The sequence below is a fragment of the Pseudopodoces humilis genome, chromosome 23 (genome assembly GCF_049639895.1).
Source record: "Pseudopodoces humilis isolate 2021_Gansu_Grassland_sample_001 chromosome 23, ASM4963989v1, whole genome shotgun sequence".
NCBI lineage: Eukaryota > Metazoa > Chordata > Aves > Passeriformes > Paridae > Pseudopodoces > Pseudopodoces humilis.
Window position 1 is genome coordinate 4,456,036 of NC_142222.1, and position 26,624 is coordinate 4,482,659.

Here is a 26,624-nt window from a genome sequence, read left to right on the forward strand (position 1 = left end):
TTCCCAAAAGTAGAACTTTTATTGACAGCAAGGGAAGACTGAAAACAAAGACAGCCAGAAAGGAGGCAACAACACACAACTAGCCCCCCCTTCCAGGTCCAACCTGGAAGCTGCTCCCAGTCAAACTCCTATTGTACAGTCTCATCAAATAACAAAATAGCGCCAGGTTCACCCACCTGCAATCTCTGTGGGCCCCAGCCTGTGGTTCTCCCCACAGGCCTGGGTGGCTTTGGGAGGAACAGGACCCTGTCAGCCTCCCAGCACTGCAGAAGGGATGGCATTGAAGCCAGGACCTGCATTTCTCTGTGCAAAGAGCTTTGCTTTGTCTCCTGGGTGGCAGCCATTCTTCAGGAGCATTTACATGCAAAGACGACCTTTGTTTCCTAAAATCTGCTGTTCCTGCTCATTTCCTAGCAAAGGAGGCTGACCAGGAGCACTGGGAAGGAACAAAGACTCTGCTTCCATAGAAAATCCCTACTAACAAAGCAGGAGAGGGGAGAGTGTGTGCAGCAGGAACTTTCCCTCTCAGAAATGTCTCTCCAGTCGCTGGCAATCCCTCAGAAACACTGCAGTGGGCTATTTCTGACACAAATTATCCACTTTATTCGCCTCCTCCCAGTTTCCCAGTGCCCCTCCCTATCCAACAGCCATAGGCAGGTGCCCCCGATGTCGGTGTGATGTCTCCAATGTGGTGCATCTGTAACAAAACGCTATTTTTTAACAACAGAAATCAGCTTCTCTGAGAAAGTCCCAGCACACGGAGGGCAACACCAAGCAACAAAGGAAGGAGCACTGACTTCCACCACGCAACTCTGCTCGGAGCAAATCCTAAGGGGAAAAAAACCTCTGAGCTAGCATTCAGTAAAAACACTATTTATTCACCCCTCTTGGTTACAGCTGGGCAGGGGAAGCAGGTACAGAGGAGGAGGCCACACACTCCGGGCTGCTCCGTGGTGCGTTATCCCACGTGTCTGCCTCAGGGAAGCTGCGCTTTATTTTGCAGTCTGATTAAAAAAAAATAATAATCAAAACTAAATAAATATTGTTCCAAAAGAAGCCAGAGGAGAGAGCAAGCCTTTGGTACAACAGCTGCATCTCCAGCAAGACCCCGAGCTGCTGTGCTGGACCCCTCCAGACACAGCTGGGGTTGGCACAGGCTCTGCCGAGCCTGTCCCACGTGAAAACATGGAGCAAACAACAGGAACTTTGTGAGAACTCTGGTTTGTTTGTTACAACCCCCACAACTTTGCTTTGTGGTCTTCCTCTTGAAGGGAGGTGACAGTCAGGGTTTGGGAGAATCCAAAGGAAACAGGCTCACTCCAGGGCAATGCACTTTCAGCTCCGTTCGCTTCCCAGTCTTTGGGAAAAAAGCAGAGTCTTGGGTGAAAGCAGAGTGCTGTGCATGTACAAGGACAGACTCCTTCGACCTCACGTTTGCTTTGCTAAGTTTCCAAGGTGCCTCAAAACTGGAGCCTGGAATGCAGAGGCCGATGCAGAGGTCCTTTCTACGATATATTTTTCTTATATATAGTATACATTTTTAAACCAGCCCTGCCAAGTCTATTCTCTTGCTCAGGTGCACATCACCGAGAGTCATTTCCCACCATCCCACGACGTATAAAACAGGAGTTATGTGTCTAAGGGAAGTCGCTTCCTATTGTTCCCTCTCCTTCCCCCTTCCGTGGAGAAGAGAGCAGAGGTGTCGGGTGTCAGGTCCTATCGATCCATCTCATCCAGGAGAGGCGTGGCATCCCCAGCGATGGACATGGGCGTGCTCTCGATCATGGGGCTGGGAGAGGGTCGAGGGGTCAACCTCTGCTTCTGTTTCCTCCGCTCAGCCTCCTTCTCCTGCAGCCACTGCTCGGCCATCTTGCCCCAGTCGATGGCAGCGTGGCTGTTGGTCCTGCAAGGACACGGGGACAACATGAGATGTGACAGGAAAAAACTTCCCTGCCCTCCCTCCCTCCCTGTTGGGGAAGTAACCCCATCATGCTGCTTCCACAAAAAGCAAGGGAGCCAGGACCTGGATACGAGCACCTGGAGCTACTCACTTTGGCTGCTGCCTCTGCCTGGAGCTGGATGATGGCTGCGACTGTGCCTGAGACTGGGTGGACTGGGGTGTGGTGTTGGCCTGGAGCTGGTACTGGGGTGTGGTGATGGGCTGGCTGGGAGTAGTGTACGAGTAGCTGGGGGTCATCAGAGGGGTGGCCACCGGCTGCTGTGCTGGAGTTGTGAAGACCTGTGGAGAGCAAAGGCTGTCAGGGGGCAGAGGGTGGACCCTGCCAGGTTGGGGGAGCTCTGCACTGCCCTGCTTGCCCAGGGGGGTGCCCACCCTCACTCTGCATGCCCCCAGCCCTGCTGAGCACAGCACATTTGCTCCCCTGACAGCTGGGCCAGCACAGCCTGCCCTCCTTGTTCAGCCTAAGGGGAGATGCTCAAGCAAAGGCAAGAGACACCTGGGGCAAGCCAGCAGCAATAACATCCTGCACTGGGCACGAAGAACAGATAAATTCTTCCCCCGCAGGCTGCAGAGAAGGTGCAGCAGCTCCCAGGATGGATCCCTCCCACATCCCAAGCCAGCTGGCTGCCTGTCCCATGAAGAGCTTAGAGTCTTTGCCTCCTGGTGTTCACCTCCCTCTTCCTTCAGGTGTCGAGATGATTAATACATCGGGTTATCCACAGTCCCTGCCTATCCTCAGCTCAGCATTTACTGTGCCAAACATCCTGAAAGCCTCCCAAGATGTTCTAAAGGAGGATCACCCCTCCTTGCAAGCCTTGTCTTGCAGCATCTCTTCTTTGGGTGCAACAGCTGGGTGTGTTCTTATACCCAGGCTCCTCAGTCCTTCCACAGCTGGAATTTGCCTTGGTGTCTGCTGGGAGCTTTAAGAGTGGAGCAGGCACACATGAAGAAAAGGCTTCAGCATGAGCCAAAACCGTCTAATTCCATCTTACTCCCTGCAAAGCTCCTGGGTGTTGGGTCAGGCTGAGGTGTTCCCCGCTGGTGCAGCTCAGAGATTAGTGCCGAGCTAAAAAGCCCTGCAAACTCAGCGCATACTTTCCCAGATAATCTCCTCCGCTAGCAGCTCACGTTGCCAGTTCAGGGGCACAATCAGAAGGTTGTGTGCCCTCACTGCTGGATCCCCCCTCTCCACCCTGCCACATTCCTTGGGGGAGGCCAGACCAGTTTGCTCCTTGCTCCAACTCCCTCCGGAACAGGGCTGTGTTACGTGCCTCATTTCTCCGGTCACGGGAGGCAAAAGGAAATCTGGCTCAAGAATCCAGTCTGTGCAGCACCAGGGGGACAAAACTAGGACCTGGGGACCCCAGGCAATGAGGGATTCCTTAGGCTTCAGTGGTTTCTAGCAGCAAGAAGAAGAAGCCAGCAGAAATTTAAGTGGCACCTACGTGGTACGCGCTGCTGCCGCCTCCGCTGCCCCCGTAGCCATACTGGCTGGAGCCCCACTGTGCTGGGGTGGCATTTGGGTTCTGTCCCTGGCCTGTCACAGCAGCGATGGCACTGAACATCTGGGAGGTCATGTTCTGTGGCAGAGCGTTCACTGCACGTGTCAGGTCTGAAAAGGAGGCACACTGCATTAGGAAAAGTTGAGCCTGGAAGAGCAGCTCACATCCCAGTTCCTACTGGGAATGGTTGGCACTGACCTGCCAGGTTGATGTTAGCTGGAGTAGCATTGATGGAGGCTGGAGTCCTGGTCCGACTGCTACTGCTGGGGGTAATACCTGTGTAAAATACCAACCAATTAATTCTCCTGGAAGAGCAGCCACTGGTCTGAAACTCAGGATTTGAAAAAAATAGAGTCAATAGTTGATCTGGCACGATGGTTTTCTACCAGGGAACGGTGTATGCTGGATTGTATGGTGGGGAGACAAAGGACAGGAAAGGGACTGGTCCAGACTTTGCTGTGATGAAATATTAACTCTCAGGAGAGCTCTCAGTGGGCTGGTCCATGGAGCCAAACATTTCAAGCATTGCTTGGAAACTGCCCACATACAGAAAAATCCTAGGACACATTTTTGGGACAAAGAAGATGGAACCATGCTTTAATAATTGTCCCTGATATTGTGTGATAAAGAAAAAGCTGAGGCACTGAAGTTTTAGGCTGCTCACCTGGAACAGGGTCCTGATAATGATCCTTAAACCATCGGAAAAGTCCATTCACAGTAGGGAAGACTTGGCCCCGGTAGCGGAATCCCTCTGGTGTCACTGTCACATACTCTATCCTGGGAGGAGCAGGGAGAGCAGGAGACATCACAGGCTGTTTCAGTCACCCTCTGACAGGTCACACTCACAACAGGCATGGACAAAAACCACAGGCAATGGCTGTACTGATAATGAACAAATAGATCCATCCAAGACACTATCTCCAAACAATTCACACTACCCTGCCTTTCCATGAAAAATCCATCATTCCCTGCCTACACTCCCACAACACCCACAGCAGAGAGCAGTGCTGCTCGTGGCAGCCAGATGGTTAAGAAACATGGGAGTCTCCTGGGTGAGATTTACTGCTGGAAGAATTGGGTCCTCCACTGTCAGGGGGCTAAATCCTGGGAAAGAGAAGGTGCGATTTACAGGGATTCTGACAGAGCTGGAAGAAAAACTGGCAGCAGCCAGCTGAGGTTTGGTACTGGCAGTACTCAGTGCAAATGCTGGGCTTGCCTTCTCACTTACCTTGGTTTGCCTCGAGGCTGATATCCCAAGAGGAATTTACCAGGTAGATCTTTACAGGCACTAATAAAGTATGGAATAAATGTTGGCTTCTCTTTCTTGGTCTTAATCAGCAACTCTTCCAGCTTCTAATTAGAGAGAGAAAGAAGATAAATGCTCCAGGGGAGCCCACATTTTCGGCAGCACTCAGAGCCTATGGATATCTTCCAAAGAAGTTACCACATCTTGGGATTGTCTCACCTTCTTGTCTCCACCATTGCAGTCCTGATAGTACTTGTGGTTCAACAGGTCTCTGGCAAAAGAAGCCATTGGCTGGACATAACGAGCAACAATTTCATCCAGGTCTTCAAACTCCTTTGAACAAACACATTTAAAGAGGTATTTAGGGTGTATTTGGTCATAAACTACACAGCAAAGCTTGAGGAGAAAAAAAGACACAAGTGCTGTCTAAGGATCCAGAGAATGTATTGGAAGTTACTCTCCGAGAGTGTGAAAGCAGCTACAAGGACAGAAGGGCTGTGTCAACCTGTAAAAAAAGTCCTTCCCCTTCCCAGGCATGCTCTGCAGGGCTTTACCTCTGTGTTAATCCAGAGCATGGAGCCCAGGCTGAAGGCATTCTCCTTGCCCTCCTCTCGGACATCCACGTGCTGGTAAATGCCATCATTGACCTTCCAGGTGACAGTCAGATGGTTCTCCCCTTTGCTGCTTGGCCGAATAATCACATCCCCTTGGTCCATGGTCTCCATCATCTTCTCTGCTTGCTTGAAGCTGATGTTGTGGAATGATGGGTGAGCAATTACCCTCTTGATGTAGGCTGAGGAACAAAGGGAACTGCTTTAATGCCACTGCACCTAATTGTGCTGATTGTCCTGAAGCAGGGAAGGCTGGAATTACAAGGGAGAGAGAAAGTAAGAGAACTCACTTGTCCTCTGCTGCTTTCTCTTCATGTCCTCTTCCTGTTTGTGATCCGCTGCCTCAGAGTCAAAGTCGTAGTAGGTGTCTTTGGGCAGTTTCCACTCATTGTTCTTGTCCATCAGGTCTGAGGTCCTGCAGGTCAGGTCTGCGCTGAATTTCTCAATGTCAATCTTCATGATGCGGCAGTGGACAGTCATTCCCACCTGCAGAGGAGGTGCAGGCCAAGGTGAGCAGCAGGTTTGGCAGAATCCCTGTGCTACACACCAATCCATGTGGGATCCTGCTGACACTGAGGTTGTACAAACAACATCAGCTTCTGCAGATTGATACAACCTTTAAAAGTGATCTTTTTACACAAACTCACAAAAATGACCAATATCACAAGAGATTAACAGAAAAATGGGCAGCTCTCCAGCACATCTATTACCTGTTACCCACATGGAAAACTGCACATCTGGAGGGTGAGGACAATCACCTTTTCTATTTCAAATATCTTTCACAATGGGAGCAGCAAAACTGGACTGCAAGATGTGCAAGAAAGCAGTTAAATTTGTTCAGAAGCAGACACCCAAAGGACTGCTCTAATAAAATGTGAGGCAGAAAATCCCCCCACAAAAACTGCAGTGTCTTAGTCCAGTTAACCATGATGAAGTTAATTAATAACTCTTTAAAGAAATGCTGAGACCTCTAAGCTTACAGGATTATCCATCACCTGGCATGGACTGCTGAGGACCCCAAAAGACAGAAAAGATTGAACCATTATTTCATTATGTGATAAAGAGGTGTTATTCCATTTCTTTCAGAACACCAATCCCTGTCCCAAGCGGGACTAGTAACTCTGATGACATCCACAAATTAATGGAGAGGGAAGGAAAAGCTATAAGAGGGAAAATGACCCTTGTCTGTCCAAAAGCAGTTCTGTGAACTGAAAGCCAGAAACAAAGGGCAGCTCTGCATTAGAATGCCTTCTGGTCTCCTAAACCCAGACTCCAGCCAGATGACAATAAATCCTCCTGCAGCACAACTTGTTAACTGATTAACAGGGTCCCACCAGCTGCCAAGGGAGATTTGCACTGTGGGACAAGGACACTAACCAGAACCTGAACTTCCTGATGATTTTAAAGTCCTTACATGAAAATAAGGTCAGAAAAGTCATTTAAGAGCAGTGTTATTAACCAAACTCTGAATCTTTGGTATTGACTCCAGGTTCTTCCAGCTCTTGCTGGGAGTGTGAAAATTCACTGCTTTCATACCTTCACCCTTTCTTCTGGCCTCTTGACCACCTTGTCACTAAGAAATTTTGTTGGGATGAAGCCAGCAACACCATTATCCAGACGTGTCTTCACTCCAATGGCCTGACCTGGGCAGGAACCGCTGTCAAAATGGTTCCAAACCTTGAGCAAGGCAAAAGTAAATAAATCATTCAGCATAGAAACAAAATAGCCCCAGCAGTTCATACTCAAAACAAGTCCAAAAGCTGTGTCAGCAAAGTGGTGCAGCCAGCAGAGACTTGTGGAAGGGCAGGGAACAGAAGACTTTGACAAATGCTACCCAGTAATGCAATCTTCCTCCTCCAGTTCTGCTCATCTTATGGGACATTGCAACCAGGAAGGTCAGAACATTTTTAGACCCTGAACACCAGCCTGTAGTCAGGGCTGGTTTCTAATGAACACTACAGGGGCTTAAAGTCACGGATTACCCAGGCTGGAATTCACAGTGCTTAGAAGGGACCTTAAGTACAGCTGCATTAAGCAGCAGGTGGTCCAGATAAGTTCTTAAAATTGAGAAGGTGGCAGAGCCTTCTGTTCTGTGTCATAGGCAATTTCTCTGCATAAAACACAATCCCAGACCACAAACAAGAAGGCTTTATGTATCTGCAAAGAACTGGTCAGCTTAGCCTCAGGTCCATTTCACTCTAAAAGCCATAATGTGGCTATAAAAGACCTGTCAGATCTATACTGAAGCAATTAGTCACAAGTGCAACAGATTTTATTTACAGCCAAGGGCCACATCAGGTTTGGGTCCTGGGGCACTGTGGACACTGTGATACCTTGTCTCCTAAGAACCCTACACAACACTCCTGCTGATAGCAGGCTCCTGACAAAGGCAGGCCTGTTAGGAGAAGCAGCCCCACCTCACTGAGCTCTGGGAAGTTGTCCTGCTGGCAGAAAGGGCACTGCCAAAGGCCAGTTTCATCATTCCGTATCGCCTGGTCGTAGCTCTCTCCCTGTGGGCGCCTGTGGGCAATGCCAGTCACATTGCAGATGATCATTTTACCTGTGGGGTGAAGGGAAAGGGGAAGGAAAGAATGAAAAACTGCAGAGCTGGGCAGTTCCCTCCATTTTGTTATTCATGCATGAAGGTGTTAGGAGGCCACCCAAGTACTTTGAAAAGCTGCTTCACATTCCACCACAGCATTGCTCCAGCACCACGCTCACTAACACCCCTTTGCCCCACCTTCACACATCTTGTGTCAACTTAGGAGGACAGAAAGCAGGGATGTGATCATGGGTGTACCTATGTAAAATGTCTCTGGAGTTTCTTTGGTCAGCATATTGAAGACCTCCTCTGTGTTGGGAGAACGGTAGGGAGTTCTCAGGTCCTTGTATCTGCAGCTTAGCTCAGCTCGAATGTCATACAAAGTGATGTGCTTGTCACCATAGCCCTGTGTGGGATTCAGAGGTTACAAAGGCATGAGCAGCAGGAAGGAGGTCAGTAGAGAATCCAGGGTAAGTTTTGGAAGAACTCAAGCAACTTATGAAACATCAAATTTAAAAAAGGGAAATGCAGCAGGTACCAACAAATGGTGAAACTCAGTCACAGGATGCTGAGGAGGTTAAAAGAACAAATATATTTAGAAAAAATTTCAGGGAGAAGAGCTTAAATGGTCTAATTACTGTCCCCTGCCCCAAGTGCCCTTTCTGCAAGCATTTACTGCATGCCATTGTCAGACACTGACTGCTCATCAGGGCTGTTTATACATTTTACAACAGCACAGCTAATGCCCCGCTCCTAAAAAGGATAAAGCTATAAAACATGAGAATCTCAGCTGGGCAGCAGAGCTTCCCCTCTGTTTCTCAGCACCAGGAGCCCCCAATGCACCTGTCTTTCCAGTTCTTCAGCAAAGGCATCAAGATCCAGATCTTTCAGGCGCTCGGGGTTTTCCAGGATCTCCTCCAGAGCTCCTGCAGGATTTGCATCCTCAGCTGACTCATCGTATTCCAGGGCATCCACTGCCATTTTCCTTGCCCATTCATAGGTTTCGGGATGGACCCTAGAGCCATCTAGAACTTCAATGTAGGAATCAGTGCTGAAACAAAACCAATGTTCAGATCAGGGCTCTGAGCTGTTCCAGCTGTTCCTGCAGCCAAATGATCAAGCACATTGCTGAGCACCACTGCTGCCCTCCATGGAAAAAAGTACTCCAAAAAGGACACTATGAATTATTCATTGCTAAACCAACAGGAGCCAAGGCAAGACCTGGCAAACTCCAGTCTGCAGCTCCAAATACACAGCCAGGCATTTTGCATGCTGGGTGGATTTGATCCCTGCTCACTACAGCTGCTCTATAAGCACACAGCTCTCTGCTGTTCCACTCCTCACACAAATTCAGTGTTGCCATTGGGCTGTTTGGATGGGCTACACTTTGTCCCCAGCATCTCCAGGATTTGTATCCTGCAAGAATCAAGGGATCTAACAGGGTTGGGTCACTGTTGGGTCAGCTGTTCTTTCTCACATTGCTTTTCAAAGGCAAAAAAACCCTGCAGAAGGCACGTTTCTAGTATGTGACCCTTTGTGCAAAGCACCCAGTCAGGTTCAGAAACAAGGTTACAGCTGTCCTCAAAACACCTCTCGTGCAGCTACTAGTAACTTAATGCTATATAAACTTCCCAGTATTGCTACTGGTTTAAGAGGAAGCCAAATTCCTGAGTTATTTCTGAAGTTTGAAATTTTAGAAAAATAAAATACCGTTGGAAGGACCAGGCAGAAACTAAGCAGAAGTGCTCATGGCTTACTGATGACTGCATGACAACTATTTTAGGGAACAATTGGTTTTAGTTTAGTTCCCCTTGACCACAAAGAGTCCCTCTCACCAGAACAAGCCACATAATTAATTTTCTGCAGTTCCCATTGCTGCTGTGCAAATTTAGCTGCCCATAAGAATCAGATTAATAATCAGCAATACCTGAACTTGGCCTAAAGTCAGAGGGGCCAAACTCTGGGTTAACACTGACTCAGGGAAGGTCTGTCACTTACACTGACTCCACACCCCATGGGACATCAAATACCCAATACCCACCTATCACCCAGTGATGCTGTGTCAATTTTGATGAAGCCAGCACAGTTGATAAACACTTTGGGTCCCATGTGACACATCGTAACCAGCTGGGTCCTGTTCTCCAGACGGGTGTTGTTTTGTTTTAAGATCTGCAGAGAGAGGCAAGAGTATAAACCCTCCTATTCAAACACAAGATTACTCAAGAGGTTGTGGACTTCCTATCCCTGGAATTGTTCAAAGCCAGGTTTAGTGGAAGATGTATGTGGCCATGACCAGGGGTTGGAATTAAGATGATCTTTAAGGTCCCTTCCAACCCAAATTGTTTTTGTCTGGGAAAAAAACAGAGGATTCACACTGCACACCACAGTGTTTAAAGCATCTGACACATGCCCATCACAACTCTCAAGTTGTTGCTCCCTGCCAGTGTCTCAACATTGTGTGAAAGATGATGATTCCACATCATCACAGCTCCAACTCTCAGGAAAAGCGTTGGCTTTTTGCCTCGTGTTTTCTACACTGTGGAGGTGTCTTGACGCTCTGACAGCACATCCATTCCTGTGGGTTTGGGAGCTGGCTGGGATTGATGGATCTGCTGAGCTGTTTGGGTCTCTCAAGGACACAAGTCCACGTGTAGCTTCAGGGTAAAACCACACATCAACAGAGCTGTCAGCTGCACGTGGCACACGGAACCCTGACTCACCTCCTGAGCACTCAGAGTGCTGGTGATGTGCTGGTTTTGTAGGCAGGCCCAGGAGCCTCCTTACCTTCAGCAGGTGCGTGCCTTTGCGTGGTCCCAGGCCACACACATACTGCAACAAAGCCTGGCTGTGGGGGTGAGCAATGGCCCTGTTCACATCCACCCCCACCTCGTTCACACGGTTGATGAATTCGCAGTACAGCGCATTCAGCAGCTCCTCCTTCACCACGTGCTCCTGGCAGAGAGAAGAGGTGTTAGCCCTGGAAAAGACGGATCTGTGCAACCCTCTGCCACGAGCCAAACACGACACACTGGCTCCCAGGAGCTGTGTTGAACCTCAGAGTTACCCTGAGAACAGCCTAAAGGCTGATGAGAAAGAAAAAAATGGAAGGTGCTGTGTAGCCTGAATATGGCACAGAACAGGCAGAACTTGCTCAAGTTTAACTTGGAAACCTTTTCTTTGAAAGCAAAACCCTCACAGGCCTCTTTCTCTTGCAGAGAAGGATCTTTCTTGCCCAAGGAAAATTTACCTGCAGAGGGTGGAGTTTCAGGCAGAGAATATCCTCATCAGAGCTGCAGACCTGGGCAAACTCTATGAGGGGGTCCTGGATGCGGCGAGCAAGGGACACAGCCTGACGCAGCAGAGGGGGGTAATCCCGGAATTCATTCTGCAACAGGACACAGAATCAGGGAAAACCCTCGTGGTGTCTTCACACTTTGTACCACAAGCAGCAAAGACACATCAGACAAGGACTGCAGCAAGGAAGCACTTGGTGCTCAGGGCAAAGAAAGCTGAGGTCAAAGGCTCCCAGGGGCTCTTATGCAATTAGTAATGGAACAATCTCACTCATTTCCAACTACATCAATATCCACTTTGTGCATCTGCTGGTGCTGATCTCTTCAGGGAAGCCTAAGATGTTTTGCCTTGATCCAAAGGATCAGTACGTGACTGTCCAGATGGATCATATGAGACAGAGGATGATGCAAGGGCAGCACAACAAATGGAGGATGACACAGCACGAATGAGCAACAGACTAAGGGACAGCTGGGGTAGCAGCAGGTTCACCTCAGACTTCTTGCTGTTCATGTAGAGGATGGCCAGTTCATTGTCCACCAGCTCCACTCCGATTGAGGACAGCTGCTGCCCTTGGTCCAGCTCATGAACAATTCTCTTTACATCCTCCATCAGCATCTGAGCATCCCTGGGGAGAGACAGCCAAGGGGATTGAGGGGAGAGCATAGAGCTGGGTCCTGGAAACAGTGAAATGTAGACAGGCACAAGGAGAGGACTGCAAAGAGACTGGGAAATGGAAGCAACACAAAGACTGACCTGTTCTCGCCTGCGATTGTCACCACGTGAGGCTTCTTGTTCAGGAGGAATTTTTTCAATGTTTCAATATCCTGGGCCTGGAGAAGAAAGTAGAAAATCAGAGTAGAAAAGGCAGATGGTTTCTGTTCTGAGCTACCTCCATTCATCTCAGTTACAGCTGCACCAAGGCTCACCTTCTTTTCCCTCTCCTCCTCACGCCAGGCATTCCTTCTCTTTGTGAAATGTGGCAATCGGAGGAAATCTGTCACCTCACCCTCTCCATTAACAAGGGCACAAAACACGGGGTGGTCCCTGTCAAAAAGAGATCACTCAGACATGGAGGACTGCTAAAGCTGGACATGCACCCAGACCCCATTCCTGCCCTCCTACCTGGCTGATGAAAACGCAATGCCCAGCACCCGGATCCCCTTCCCTTGGTTTTCATCCATGAAATCATCGTCTTCCTCCACTTGCTGATCCGGCCTGTATGCAGCAACCTTTAGCCAGTTGTACAGTTTGCGGCTGCAAGCCTGAGAGAGCAGAGAAAGGACAAAGAGCAGTGAGAAAATCCACTGCAGGAGCCTTGGCATAACCCTCCTCTGGAGGGAAGGTTGAACCAGACTCAATCCCTGCTTCCTCCTCCTCCCCAAGAACTTGCGTATGACCTGTCAGCAGCTATCCCCAGAACACTGCAGGGCTTCCAGTGTTTGCAAGCCCAGCTCTGCCTCAAACCTGTGCCTCATCTCACCTTGAGGACATATTCCTTGGCCTCCACTAAGAGCTTGTTCTTTAATTCTTTGGCCATCTGCACGTAGAGGAACTGGTTGAGGGAACGCTCGATGGCCATGGTGCGCTGCCGATTCCACTCCTGCACCTGGTGACTGAACTCATCCCGGTAATAGAACTGCTTGATTTCCTCAAAGTACGTCTGGTCACTGCCATAACTGCAAGAAAGGAGGAGAGGAGATACAGAAAGGCTCCAGACACCTGCATGGACACCATCACTGGCAGATTCTTGCACACCTCAGATTCAGGTAGCTGCTTGGAAAAATTAGGGAAGAGCCAACCCAACAATCAAATGCTGCTTTAGCTGCTGAAGTGATGCTGTAAGACAGATCACAGCCACTCCAGCACACCCATACTGCACAGTGTGGCCACTCAGATGTGCAGGGAAGGAACTAAGCTGGCTGGGAAACAAGCAGCATCTTCCACAAAAATCCCAAGGTTTCAGAGTTTGCTTTCAAATAAGACAGATGCCTGTTAAAGTTCTCAACAAGATGATGAAAAAAGCAACACCCTGAGAGGCTGCTTGACTTTGAGGTGCAGGAAACTACCAGGCCATGACTTTCAGGAGTAGCTTGGTTTACAGAGGTGCTCTAAGAACACTGCATGAATGAGCTCTGCCAAGTCAGGGATGGCACAGCCAGTGGGAACTCACCCCTCCACTCCTTTCATGTCAATGCTGATATCTATGACCAGCAGTGCCTCATCCTCTGCCAGGCTCATTTTCAGGAACTGGTCATCTCTCAGCTCCTTCACAGGCTTGTTCTTCATGTATTTAAAGGAATAGGCATAGTGGGCTTCATCAATATCCTGGGAAAGAGGAGAGACAGTCAGCATGCACACAAGATATTCATGTCTTTTGTATGCCACAGCAGACAATGGTTTTTATTCAACACCCTCTCAGCCCTATATCTGCCATTCTGCATTTCCTTTCCCAGCAGGACACAGTGGAATTGCTTCCCAGTCCCAGAAAAACAGAGATTGTTTAAATATTTGAAGGCAGTATCTCATCTAGTAAAATGCTGAGACCAAAAATGCAGCACGCTGCTGAGCTGGGCTCTGCAGCAGTCCAGCTCAGTGCTGCTCTGAGAGCTGCCATTGCCATGGGAGAACAAGCATTTGTATGTTATTTAGATCCCTCCCTGAACTGAGCCACAGAGTCAGAGCTCCCTTCCTTACCTTCTTCCCCTTTTTCGTTGGTGAAATGTTGATTTTAGCTCGTTCTTGAAAAGTCTGTCTCAGGACCTGTCTGACCAAGGGCTCCCTGGCGATCTGCAAAGCCACCATGTACCGAGCTCCTTCCAGCACTGCTTCCGGGCTTGGGAATTGACTACGAGCAAAAAGGCAACGTGAAGGCTTAGAATAATGTCCCCAGATCCTCTCATTTGTGTTACATCCACAGTAACTCCACAAAGACCCCCACACTGACCTGCACACATAATCCTTGGCCAGCTCCAGGGGCTCTGCAGGGAACTGCTCTGTTTCGTGACGCTGGTAACTGTCTCGGAGATTCTCTCCAAACTGTTCAGGTGTCAGACCAAATTTTTTAGCCAAGCCATCTGGTAAGAGAAAAAAAAAATAACAAACAAAAAACCCAATGAAGACAAGGGTACTGTAGCTAATAGTGAGCAAAACTATCAGTCTTCCTTCCACAGGTGAATCACAGCACCCTGTGGAGTGACTGCACACCCAGGACAGAGCACAGCCTTACCCAGCCCAGCTGCCTGGCAGATGGTGTACATATCCCTTCGGGAAGCCTGCTTCAGCTCAGGCCCCTTCTGCTCATCATCCTCTGCATCCTCCCCTTCACCTGTAGGAAGGATACATTAGAGAGCCATCCAGACAGTGTGTCAGAAGCACAATTAAGAGATTAAACACAACCTACACTGTGCAACAGAGCCCCTAATTCCCACAAAGGCATCTCAAAGGTTATAGTGGCCTTAAAATTATTCAGGGTTGGAAAATTACCCTGGAAACACTATTTTCAGTGTCACTCCTGCAGTTTTAATAGGAGTATCTCTGGGCTGCACATTAGAATATACATGAAGTTTGCCAATGCCACCCCTGCCACAAGGGGTGGCATTCATATTCCATTGGAAAGCACCTTGTGTGGCAAACCTTAAACTTTTCAAAAGTGCCTAGAAGACCTGGAACTAACTTGAGATAGAATGACCAGCAGAGATGCTTTGTGCAAACACAGAGGCTTTTCACCAAATTTTCTTCCTGTTCTTTTGAACCAGCATTTTCAAGCAGCCCACAAGGAGCAAACGTGGGGAGACAAACCTTCCTCTTCTTCACCATCCTCCCGGACACGCTTTTGCTTTTTGCGAGCAGCCTTGGCAGCATTCTGCATCTTGGGGATGTCTCTCCCATAGTACAGCAGGAAGTGATTGTACACATCCTTCAGCTCGTCCATGGACTGCACATCCTTCAGCCTACAAAAAGCCAGCATGTCACACCCTGCCTGCAGCTAGGTCATGCTCAGAACACTCAAGGAACCTGCTCTGATTCAGGTCAGGCAGAAGAGAAGCCCTTGGATTCATCTCCCAGAAGAATTTTAAGTATTTCTCATTATTGGCTTTGTGGGTTCTCTGCAGTAGCCAAAGTGCCTGTGCTGTTTGGGCAAGTAAATGGACATTTTAAATCATTCTGGAATGAATATCGAAGTCCTGGCACCCTACCTCTCCATGTCAGTAGTATCCAGGGCCCTTATTCCATCAGCCAAGGGCTTGTCTGGGTCAGCAGAGATTTGCTCATACTGGTAGGCCTGCATCTTCTCAAACAGTCGTGTCAGGTTCTGCTTGCGGATCTTCAGCTGGGTCCACTGACACAAGAACAAAAGAATTCCAGTGGAACACCCCACTGCAGTGTGTTATCTGTCTCCTCCCTTCCTAAACAGGGACTTCCAGCATTTTGAGATATTTGTCATATAAAAATGATTATTAAAATCATCCACAGCCAAAGCCAAATGTGACATGTGGCAGGTCTCATCTAAGAGATGCAGTATATTAACAGAAAAAAAACCAAAATTCATGTTTGGATCTGATAGCAGAGAAGCAACCTGCACTGCTGGTAGGAACTGTCACTATGCAAAAGGAACTCAGTGAAGGGGAAGGATTTTATTGGGATCCTATTCTGTCAGATATCCCTTTACCACCACATGACAGCAAAAATGCAGAAAGACACGGGTAAAAACCCCAAACATGGCCAAAACAAGCTGCTGAAAGTACGAGGCTAGGTAGGAGGACAAATGTTGACGGGACAACAAATAAAAACATTCCTCACCTTCTCATCCCACTGCCAGACCCTCCACAGGTCATTGATGTGCAGCTCTGGCTCCACATACTCCTTTCTGTAGAAGGCGATGAACGGGACCTGGGTCAGAAATGAGACTTGTCAGCCCTGTGCAGGGGACTGGGCTGTTCCTGGCAGCCAGGAGCCACACAGAGCTCCTGTTCCATGTGGGACATGAAACTAATGGGGCAGCTCTTACTCCACCAAGGAATACACCACATAGGCCAAAAACCTTCTGCAACATCAGAAGATGGATCGAGCAAGGCTCAAGAGAAATTTCCCCCACCTCATTCAGCCTCAATTTGTCCAGAATCAGGGAAAGACAATGACAGCAGCTCTGTCAAACAGGCCTTAAAAACCTGCATGGCCACAGCTCACATAAGATGAGTTGCAGTTCCCAAGGGAGCATCATTTCATCACAGGAGAGGCAACCAGGGATGGTATCTCATCCCTTTCTGTGTGCCCTAAATGTTTCCAGCAGCTTTGCTAATGCTTTCAGGAAAAGGAGACAGACCTTGGTAATGAAGAAAAGTTGCAGATTACCTCAAAATGCTGATTTCTCATGAAATTCAGGGCTTCTTTAATCTTCTGGATTGTGCTGGGCCCCTTGCGGCTGAAGCTGCTGGCCTGTCCACGGTCAAGGTAATCGGAACTTTCCTGAAAAGGAGAAACACATTGTGCTCACTCTGATCCTGACCTGATCCCCTAAGAGAGCAGCCCCACGTTAAGGCTGAGAAATTGTTCTTTCAACTTCTTTGTGCTCCTTTTTGCTCTGTTTCATGGATGCAAAAATGAAGACACACGTCAAATGACCTGCTCAAAATCAGAAATGAAGGTGGCACTGGGCAAGACATTCCTATCAGCAGACCCCTGGAACAAGCCCCAGGCACAGTCCTTTACCTGCAAGGAGATGGTGGGCGTTGCAAATGCATTCCTATAAATCCAGTCAGCTTCCTCCTCCAGCTCATCATCTTCAGCACTCTTCACTGGGATGGATCTCAGCTGGGAAGAGATAACACCATGAGCACAGGCACGTGCAACACCAGGGCTTGCACTGCCTTGTTTCCAAGAAGCCTGGAAATTGCAGTTTTGAGCTGCAGGTTACCTCTGGGGACCCCCAGCTATGGGGTGCCAAGGATATCACTTCAATGTCTGCACCTTCTGAGCACACAGGAAGCTGCATCAGCTTTATACTAGATAAAGACAGCTACAATCCTGTCAAAGGCTTGTGGAAAGGCCTGCAATGGTGCAAAGTCTGCTGTGAAAATCAAGTGAGGATATCTCCACTTCCCACCAGACTCCCAAATTTTCTGCAGTTACGTCCTCTCTTCCAATCTATCTGTGCCTTGCTACCACTTTTGTTGCTGCAGCCACGGAGTAACAAAAGATAAAGCAGCTCCAAAGCCTCTCTGGGCACTCAGTCTCAGCCACTTCTCTTTCAGAGGAGCTGCTCTAATCACCACTGACCATGTGGATGACAATATGTGTGAACAAGCCCCTACAGCCAGAAGACATCACAGACAGCATTTCCTTCTGTGGCACAGACTGGCACAGGGAAAAAGGGCCTTTGGAAAACCGACAGATTCACACATCCCATTTCACAGAGAAGGGCAATAAACATCTGCACAGAATTACACTAACATACACTAAAGGGAGATGGACTTTTCAGTGAAAATCTGAATATAGCTTAAAATTAAGACAAAAATATGAGACACTAGAAGGATTCATCCCAGCACAAATAGCACTTTGTATTGAGAGCAGTGTAAGTCTCACCACCTTGAGTAAAGACAATTACAGCAGTTATGTGTTGGCTGGCATACATGTAATTTAGAAACCTTCCCAGGTGTTCTCTGGCACTGCATTTTGCTCTCCATATGCCCAGCCCTAGAGATTCCTAACATCATCCAGCGCAAAGCCATCGCAGCAGAGCCCTGCACTTCAGCAGTGCAACACTGGCACCCAGCGGCCACAGGGAAGCTGTACTGGAGCTAAACCCAGATCCACAACAGCTCCCACGTCACTGATATGTCTGAAAGGAGTTTTAGCCTGTACATTCGACAGATAGTATCATCAAAGAGGGAAAAAAATATTCCAAAATCCATCCAGCAGCTTGGCAGCCTGCAGGTCTCAGGCCTGACAGCCAAAATGCTTTCTGCCTGCGGAGCTGCAGCCCCTTGCCTCACCTGGAACCTCTCAGGCATGTCTGTCATGCGGATCTCGTTGTCCTGGTCTGTGAGGTGGCTGCTCTCCAGCTCACTGGGCTCATACATCTCGAAGATGCTGCGGCGACTGACGCGTTTCTTGGTCGTCTTCTTGGGCCGCACGCGGGTCTCCCCTTCGGTTTCCTCATCCTCGTATTCATACTCCTCCTCCATCTCCTCGTCGTACTCATTGTACTTCTCAAACTCATCATAGTCAAAGTCCACACCAAAGATTTCCTGGGCTTCCTGCAAGGCACTGGAAAGCAAAAATAATCCTATTGTTCAGCCCCACAGCGCAGCTCACAGAACATCTTTACAGCCACACAAAGGAGGCCAGAGGCACTGTCTAAGCTTCCTTCCACCCAGGCTAAATAATCATGGACAGGCACAAACTCTGAGCTTTACTGCAAATATTTCTCTTAAGGGCCTGGTTTTGGTATCCCTTTAAAAAAATCCAGTGAAAAAAAAAAAAAAGGAAGGAGTCACACATTTCAGAAATCACACACTAAAAGCTCTACATCTAAATTTAACAGGTTTCTTCTGGGAAAAAGACCAGCAGTACCCAACCACAAGCTGAATCACTTTGCAGTCGCAAGATCCAAATAAGTTGAGCACTATTTTCAAGGCTCCAGGCCAACTTCCAATCAATACTTACGCATCTGTGTATCCTGGAAGCTTCTTTCTCCATTTTGGCTTCTTCAGAGGTTGTCCATCATCATCCACAATGAAGTCATCAATATCTGGACATTGAGAAACAAACTCAGATATAGAACTGGTACCTCTGACAAAGCTCAGCCAGTGCAACTAGGAGCCTCCACCACAGACTGAGGCTGCTGCTGGCTGTCAGTCTGCCCAGCTCCCCACAGCATCTCCTACACTAACCTCACACAGGCCAGGACCACTGTACCAAGCTGGAACAAACTTCCAGGCAAAGACATTTGAGCTGCAGCTCAGTGCACTGAAATTACAGTCAGGAAAGGCCTGGCTACTTTGGATAGTAGAAAATTGTTGAAATTTTTTTGGTAAGGTAGCAGCAGTGGGAGACTGATGCTGAAGAGGGGTAGGGCAGGCATGCACTGTGCTATGAGGTACTAAACAGTGCCCTGAGTGCCTCTTTCTGAAGCATTTTCATTTTTGAGGCAGCTTATGGGAGGTGTTCAAGACCTCAGCACACATAACGTGCTCCTGCACAAAGTGGTTCAGACAGACTAAACCTGTCACCCAGAAATGTTTAATTCTAAGGACTGTATTAATCAGACCAGTAAGAGCTTCACCATGACAGGGTCACAGCCTCTTGGATACTTCTAGTTCAGACAAAGTCTGAACTTTGTTCCTGTGCTTTAATCTTAGGACAAACATTGGATGTAACTGACTATCCACACTCACCAGATTCATCTTCCTCCTCCTCCTCTTCCTCTTCCTGTGGAGCAACAGGAGCTTCCACAGCTTCCCCTCCTTCCTCGCCTTCACCATCCTGAAAGATTTCTTCAGCAATGGCTTCCTTCTCATGTTCTTCCTTTCCATAATCTTCTGCTTCATCATCCTCATCATCAGACATTTTTCGCACACGCCTGAATTTTTGCTGCAAGGACAATTCCTCGTTAGTGCTCACAATCCCTGGCTCAGCACTGCACTTCCTCTGCAGGCAGCTAGGAGGGAGCAGGATGGAGCCCAGCACAGCACAGGCACACAGGAGAGAAGAGCCACCCCACTCAGAAGCTGTGCCTGTGTCACTTGCATGCTGTCACCACCAGTGCTGGCCTGGCTGACGTGACTCTCGTGTTACAGAAAGAACTTTAGAGCCCGTAACAGCCTGTGCTGACCTTGAGGTCAGCAGCACATAGTAAAGGAACATGAGACTGTCCTGAAGAGGTGGAAAGGGAGGAGCACAGCAGACTTCAGGAACCAGAAAGAAGTGTTTTGCAAACTCTGGGAAGCCAGGTCCCGGTTGCTTGGGAAGGGAGAGATCTTGCTTCCTTCAAAGCACTCAGCTCTCCCTTTCCAAGAGGGCAGGAGCTGATAGGAGGCTCACACCAGGCTGGAGCCTGCCCTCCTCTGTGCTAAAACACACCACACCATTAACAGCAGCACGGGAACACAACTCACTCTTTTGACTTTAACGCCCAAGTTTTCTTCAATGAGGTCAAAGTCATCATCCTCCAGGCGGTCATCGAAAGCTGAAGAAGACAGCAGAGCTAAGTTACACTCTCCCTCTCCTAATGTGGGAATGCACTGAGCCCAAAAGGGTATATCTTAGCCAGCTCATGCAGACCAGGGCAGAGGGTGCTCTCTGCCAGCATTACACTGTGCCCTGCCAGTAACAATCATCCCAAAACTTACTGCGCTTTCTCTTTTTGTGGCCAACATCATCCTCGGAGTCCCCAGAGTCACTGGCTTCCTCCTCCTCTTCCTCATCATCATCATCGTTAATGAATCCTTTCAGGTTTCCCTGCTCATCCTGATCATCGAGGTTCAGCTCCTCCTCTTCCTCATCTGGGATGGAGAGCAGCACGTGTTAGACACTCATTGGTTATCCACTGAGACCTGTGCAAGCAGCATCTTCCTCCACACCATCCACACACAGTTTTAACTGAACACTTGCACTGACACAGAACACAGCCAGCTGCTCTGGCCACATCCCCACGTTTTGTCTCATGCTCTCTCTGCAGAGGGAACAGGTGGAGTGCTCACATTGGGAGAATTCCTCTGCTTTTACCATTTAGTATCAAATTGTGTGACTGCAAGTCCCACGGGGGCAAAGCAGTGTATTTTTTATTGCCAATTATAAAAAACACTTGGAACACTTGGAGGAAGGGAAGTACTCTAAGAGCTGAGATTATTGACTACAGATGGCCCTGCTATAATAGCAGTTATTGTTCCATCTGCAGAGCCATGGGATGCAGAACAGAACAGCAATGAACACAGCAAACTCACCATCCTCATCTTCCTCTACAAACTTCTTGGTTACTCTGGGTACAACCTCCCCATCCTGGTTGTACTCCTCCTCTGACTCCTCTGCTTCACTCTCCACAAAATCAGACATGGCTGCAGCCTCTCACACAGCAGCTGGGGAAAGAGGAAACATCCCTGGCATTAGCTGAGCAGGCAGAACACAAACACTTCCCCCTTCAGGTTTTGGAGAGAAGGCAGCTAAAGCAAGAACGGTTTCAAATTAGCTACAGAGGCCCTGAATTGCCCAGTGTCCACCTCGCCTGGACATCCCTGTCACCACAGCTTAGGCAGGAGAAGGCAGCAGCCAAGAGCTGCCAGCTCCTGCCAACCCATATCTGGGTGAGGAGGTCAGGAGCTGTCACTGCAACTCTCCCATCTCCTGCGGCTGGAACGTGCACACAGCCAGAGCCCCCATCCCATCCACAGCCTCCCACTGATGCTGCACCGTGTCAGGCACACAGCCCAACTAATTAGGATCTTAATATGATTAATCTTCACTCAGTTAATTAAGCCAGGGTGACCCTGAAAAGGGCCTTGACTGAGCTGTGATTGCCAGCTGTGACACTGCAGAGCCCACAGAGCAAACTGGAGAGAGGTCTGGGGGTCTGTGAATGCCCACAAGCCAGAGCCACAGGCAGGCAGTTCCATGCTAGGGACCTCCACCCAGAGTTGAGGAAGCAACAAGAAAACGACAAAACCAGTGCATTTTCTCTATCCAGAACCTTTTGTTTGATGCTTTTCCCAAATGGAGTTTCTGAAAACAACATAAATCAAGCTTGGCACAAAGGAAAATGTTTGCCAAGTTCTGTCCCTCTGAGCCTTCCACTTCTGGTGGTTACAAACCCACTGATATTTTTGAAATTTTCAAAGGAAGTTTTTTTTTTACCTCCTTTTTACATACATCAGAACAACTGAAGCTTACAAGAATCAGCTATGAGGAACACCAAATCAACTCCTCAAATGGCTGTGAGAATGAAAACACCAGCCCAGGAAGAAGCACAGGCCTTTGGGAAGGAGCTGTACAAAAAGCAGTTCAGAGGTGTCAGATCTACAGCCAAAACCTCCATGTTAAATTATATCTGATGTAATTCAACACACAAACATGGAAAAACAACAGAGAAAAAAGATGATAAAATAATTCCATATGGCAGGGAATGGTACCTAAACAAACATGTTTCAAAATAGTCCCATAATCATTTCCCCACTGCAAACAACCTGCTGAAGGAAATCAGTCCCATATTGGACAACATAATCAAGGCTTTGCCATGACACTTCCTGTGTGCAGGATTTCTTGCCCTGCCCTGAGATCCACACATCTGCTGCACAAACACAACAACTTGGACAAAAACAGGGACTTAGTGCTCAGTTAGAGTTAAAAAATCCAAGGCTGATCTTGGATGATCTTTTAAGTCTTAAAACACAAGCAGCTCTGAAGGAACACGTCATCCGTATCTCATTAAAGAAAACCTACAACAGAGATGAGGAAAAGACCTCTGCCAGATTCCAGACATGAGTGGAGAGAGCAGCTCATACTCCTTGGCTGCAGAATATGTAGCCATGGCCAACTTCTATGCAGGATGTTCCAGACAAGCAGAAATCACAGCAGGCCAAGGCTACTGCTCTGCATCCAGACAGAATGTGGCTGCTCTGGTTCGGTGTGGGATCCCCATCCTCAAGAGGACACTTTAGAAGTCAAACACTTGTATTTAAGCATCCCTCTCAGAAATAACACCTCAGAGGGCAGCGCTGATGCCAGTTAAATGTGTGCTCCTGATGCAAATGCCACTGATAAATCATGTGACTACACATAATAGAGAAACAGGGATTATGTTTACCAACCCATGTGTGAATATTCTGTCAACTTCACCCTTTCTCACCAATCCTCCTGCTCTAGGCATTCACCAGGGTGTACTAACATACACAAACCTGCAGGCTGAGTGGCTTTTTCAAGTCTAGTAACCTCATTTATCTCCTGCTCATGATCAATACACAAATCCACCTCGTGAAGCACCACATCCAACTTCACCATTCTCTGCCAGTGAAGTATTTAGCTCACGATTCCAACTTTCTTCCTCATCACTTGCTCTAAAATTTCCTGGAAATTTTATTCCCATGTTAATTTAAATTTGTCTGGACACAGGGAACAAATAGGAGTTGAGAAAAGCATCTTATTTAATAATCCAGCCAAGCAGGTTCCACACAAGCCAACCACCCACAAACCCGGCTGCTTTCAGCTCCAGTGAAATTCACCTCAGGACGGCAGGGATGTCACTTAGCACAGAAAACAGAAGCAAGATGTTAAACCAGATATGGATTATGGATCCGTCTGCCACCCTCTGTGCCAGGGAGGCCTTAATTAAAAACAAAACAAGCCAGGGAAGTGGGCAGAGGCGCACAGGCAGAAGTTGGTGTGCTCACACAGAGAGAGACCTGAGGAGGGTTAAAAGATTCTGAACCAAGGAGTGTTGTGCCAGCCCAGCTCTTTTTGATCAGGAGTGTCTGCACGTTGCTCAGATCAAGGGCATAGCAGCTCTGCTCCGGAGTCCACAAGTTTCTTTTAACTGGGACTGTTGAATTCTGATCAGGTCAGGACCAAGATGGACATCAGCTGCAGTCTCTGTGAGGTGAGGCAGGGCCTCTAGAACAGGTGCTGCTTTGTGAGAACCTGAGGATTTCAGAAATTGTTCACATATCCAAATATCTGCTGGTTACTCAGGACATTGGGAATAGAAAAGTCCCACAAGAGCTTCACCTGAGCAGGCATGGGGTGAGAAAAAGCAGAAATATCTGATACTCTCCCAGCTACAGGGATGCCACCTAAGGCAGGAGACCTCAGTGGCGTTCAGAGAATAACCAAACAGTGTCTGCAGAGCAAGATATATTTATTATTCAGCAATCAACCTCAAGGATAGCAGTTTGAATATGCAAACCAACAAAGCCATCTTGGCTTTAGGACAGCATGGGTACAGCAAAGACAGACCTTGATTTCTCCCCATCCTTTGTGGAAGAAACTACATCAATCCCACATTAACACTTGTTTTGTGGGTGTTATTTTGGGGGGGAGAGGGCTTAGGCAGGGATGGTTCTAACCTCTGTCACTTCATGATTCAACTCACAGTTCATTAAGGATCACACAGATCCAGGGAACCACACTGCCAAAGCCACCACTGAACATTGCTCAGTTCTCATGGCCACATTTCAAAGGGTCAAACTGCAGAAGATTCAGAAAGGTCTGTGAGGGTAAGAGGGCTGGGGAACTCAAAATGCAGAGCCTAAGGAAGCCAAATCTATTAATTTTGTCAATTAAATGCTCATGAAATTAATTTTAGCACATTCCAAGTACATCCACAGGAGTCCAAGACTGACAACAAATGTGTGACTAGGAAAAACCCAAATGAACTGCAAAGATAACACCACTCTTTTACCCCCTGAAGCTCTCAGTGAATTTCTTAGTGAAATCATTAGCAGTTTTCTTAAAATTAAAAAAAAAAAACCCACACAAAAAAACCACCAAGCCATCGTTGAACTGAAATGTGTGGATTGAACACTATAACTAAGCAATGATCTTCAGGCTGTGTCCCACCACAGAACTCACAAAAAATCATCTTGGCATCTTTTAATTTGAAGCTTATAAGCCTAACAGAAACATCCCTATGAAGCACTGCAAGGCACTCACACCACGAGAAACTACCCTCAAGGGCACCTCAATGCTGAGCTCTTCCTCACCAAGGATTAAACACCAAGGCATTTCTTGGTATCCACATGGAGTTCTGATGGCTACTGGGGCCTGCCATCCCTGACATCGGCAATATATCATTTTATATTTAGCTTTTACAGCTGTTTTACAGATTTCGGAAGTCTGCATCTAAACCTGACACTCCCACGCTGCTCGGTGGGAGGAACACAGGGGGAAGTGATGACTGGGGACCAATGATGGGGAAAGTCCAGGCAGCCACCACAGCTCAGGAACTTTCCATACCTGCTTTGTTGGTTTTAATGCTCCTGCTGGTCCCACTGCCCTTGATGCTATGCACCCTGCACGTCCTGTGGCAGGGTGACACATTTAATAGCACGTTGTGTGAAAATGCACTTCCGCCTGTTTGTTTTAGCTCTGCTGCATCATAATTTCCGGTCAGAAACAGAAAACTGATGCTCCCTCCTTGCTTTCTCTGACCTACCCATGACTTCGTGCACCTGGATGGTGTCTCCTGTCGGCAAGCTTCTCCCCTAAGGTGAGGACACGAAGGCTTTGCTTTCCCAAAAACCTGCTCTGCTCCTGCCTTTTCCAGCGCTCCCTTTTTGGAATGGTCTAACCAGAATTGCCAGGATACAAAGTGCCAACGATTTACTCAGCAGCATAACAATGTTTTCTATTTCATTCTCTCCTCCTTTAAAGTAATTTCAAAATATCCCTCTTAGGCTACAACGGGGTGTCGAAGTTGTTTTAAAAGAAACAATTGTTGAGAGACCTACTGCTCTCCCATGAATAACAAAAGCTGATGTAGAGCCAATTTTGTGGTGGTTGTTACCTTCCTTACACCTTCTGCCATATCTCATTTACCACACTAGCACTCCCACGCGGTGTTATCTGGTCTCTGCAACTCCCCACAGTTTAGTTATCCTAAATAATTCAGGAGTAACCTTTCTTCTCCACATCATCGTATTCAGGAAAAAAAAAAAAAAAAGAGCAGCGGAGATGACTGTGAAACTGCACAATAACCTCACTCCCCTATGAGCACCAATCGCTTGCCACCTTTCAGTCATTTATTAAAACCAAAAGGGCTTTATCAGGGCCTTGTTTTTTCAGGGAGCATCTCGCCAGAAGTTTGGAAAGCCTAATACGGTGTTCTGGGAATCACACCTGCGGGGCAGAGACCCGGGAGTCACACCTACAGAGCAGGAGGGTCCCACCAGTGTGGTGAGAAACGAAGGTCAGACCCTTTCCCCCGCTCCCAGGAAATCATCCCGGCGCTCCCCACGCCATCGCCTCACATCCGCAGCTCTTCCCACAGTGCCAGCGCTTCCCCGCGGCCCCGGCCCCGCTGCAGCAGGGAGCGGGGGCTGCGGCACCTCCCGGCCCCGGGGGAGCCACCCAACCCTCGGCCACCGCCTCGCCTCCTCGGGGCCCTGCCCGCCGCCGCCCCGGGAGGCTCCTGCTGCCGCCAGCCCCACCCACGACCACCGCCGGGGCGGCCGCCGCCGCTTCACCCCCCCACCAGGGCCCGCGGCGCAGCCCGGCACCAACCTCGGGGACGTCCCCGCCGCCTTCACCGGGGCTCGGAGCCGCCGCCGCGGCGCCGGGGCGGGTGTGACGCCCGGGCCGAGACAAACGCGGGCTCGCCCTTCCCCCAGTAAGGGACCCCCGTTCCCCGCCACCGCCGCCCTCGCCGGGCCCAGCGCGGCCTTACCCGAGGGGCCGAAGGAAAATGGAGGCGGCGGCGGCGGCGGCGGGGAGCGCGGGGGGCGGAGCGGGCGAGCCGCGACCTCCCGGCGGGCGGAGCGGCCGC

General features: G+C 48.7%; 1 protein-coding gene across 2 annotated transcripts; it reads right to left on the reverse strand.

The window, feature by feature from the left end:
• Positions 1-26,588, reverse strand: SUPT6H (SPT6 homolog, histone chaperone and transcription elongation factor). 2 transcript variants are annotated; one of them, XM_005525780.3, is made up of 37 exons: positions 26,526-26,588; positions 21,100-21,231; positions 20,506-20,658; positions 20,272-20,342; positions 19,552-19,747; positions 18,821-18,905; positions 18,148-18,421; positions 16,865-16,966; positions 16,508-16,621; positions 15,956-16,045; positions 15,352-15,494; positions 14,954-15,105; positions 14,382-14,480; positions 14,100-14,229; positions 13,850-14,000; positions 13,326-13,480; positions 12,636-12,831; positions 12,278-12,417; positions 12,082-12,199; positions 11,909-11,985; positions 11,645-11,780; positions 11,109-11,246; positions 10,646-10,813; positions 9,903-10,030; positions 8,705-8,912; positions 8,120-8,267; positions 7,737-7,879; positions 6,856-6,996; positions 5,610-5,805; positions 5,263-5,501; positions 4,928-5,041; positions 4,691-4,815; positions 4,127-4,239; positions 3,661-3,738; positions 3,406-3,572; positions 2,052-2,239; positions 1-1,903 (listed from the first exon to the last, which is right to left on the reverse strand). In XM_005525780.3, exons 2-37 carry the CDS (start codon positions 21,206-21,208, stop codon positions 1,717-1,719), a joined length of 5,172 nt encoding a protein of 1,723 aa, XP_005525837.1. In that variant the 5' UTR covers positions 21,209-21,231; positions 26,526-26,588; the 3' UTR covers positions 1-1,716. The 2 variants fall into 2 exon arrangements, with proteins under 2 accessions (XP_005525837.1, XP_014110510.1); XM_014255035.2 differs by lacking the exon at positions 26,526-26,588 and adding an exon at positions 26,363-26,496.
• Positions 26,589-26,624: the final 36 nt, after the last annotated feature.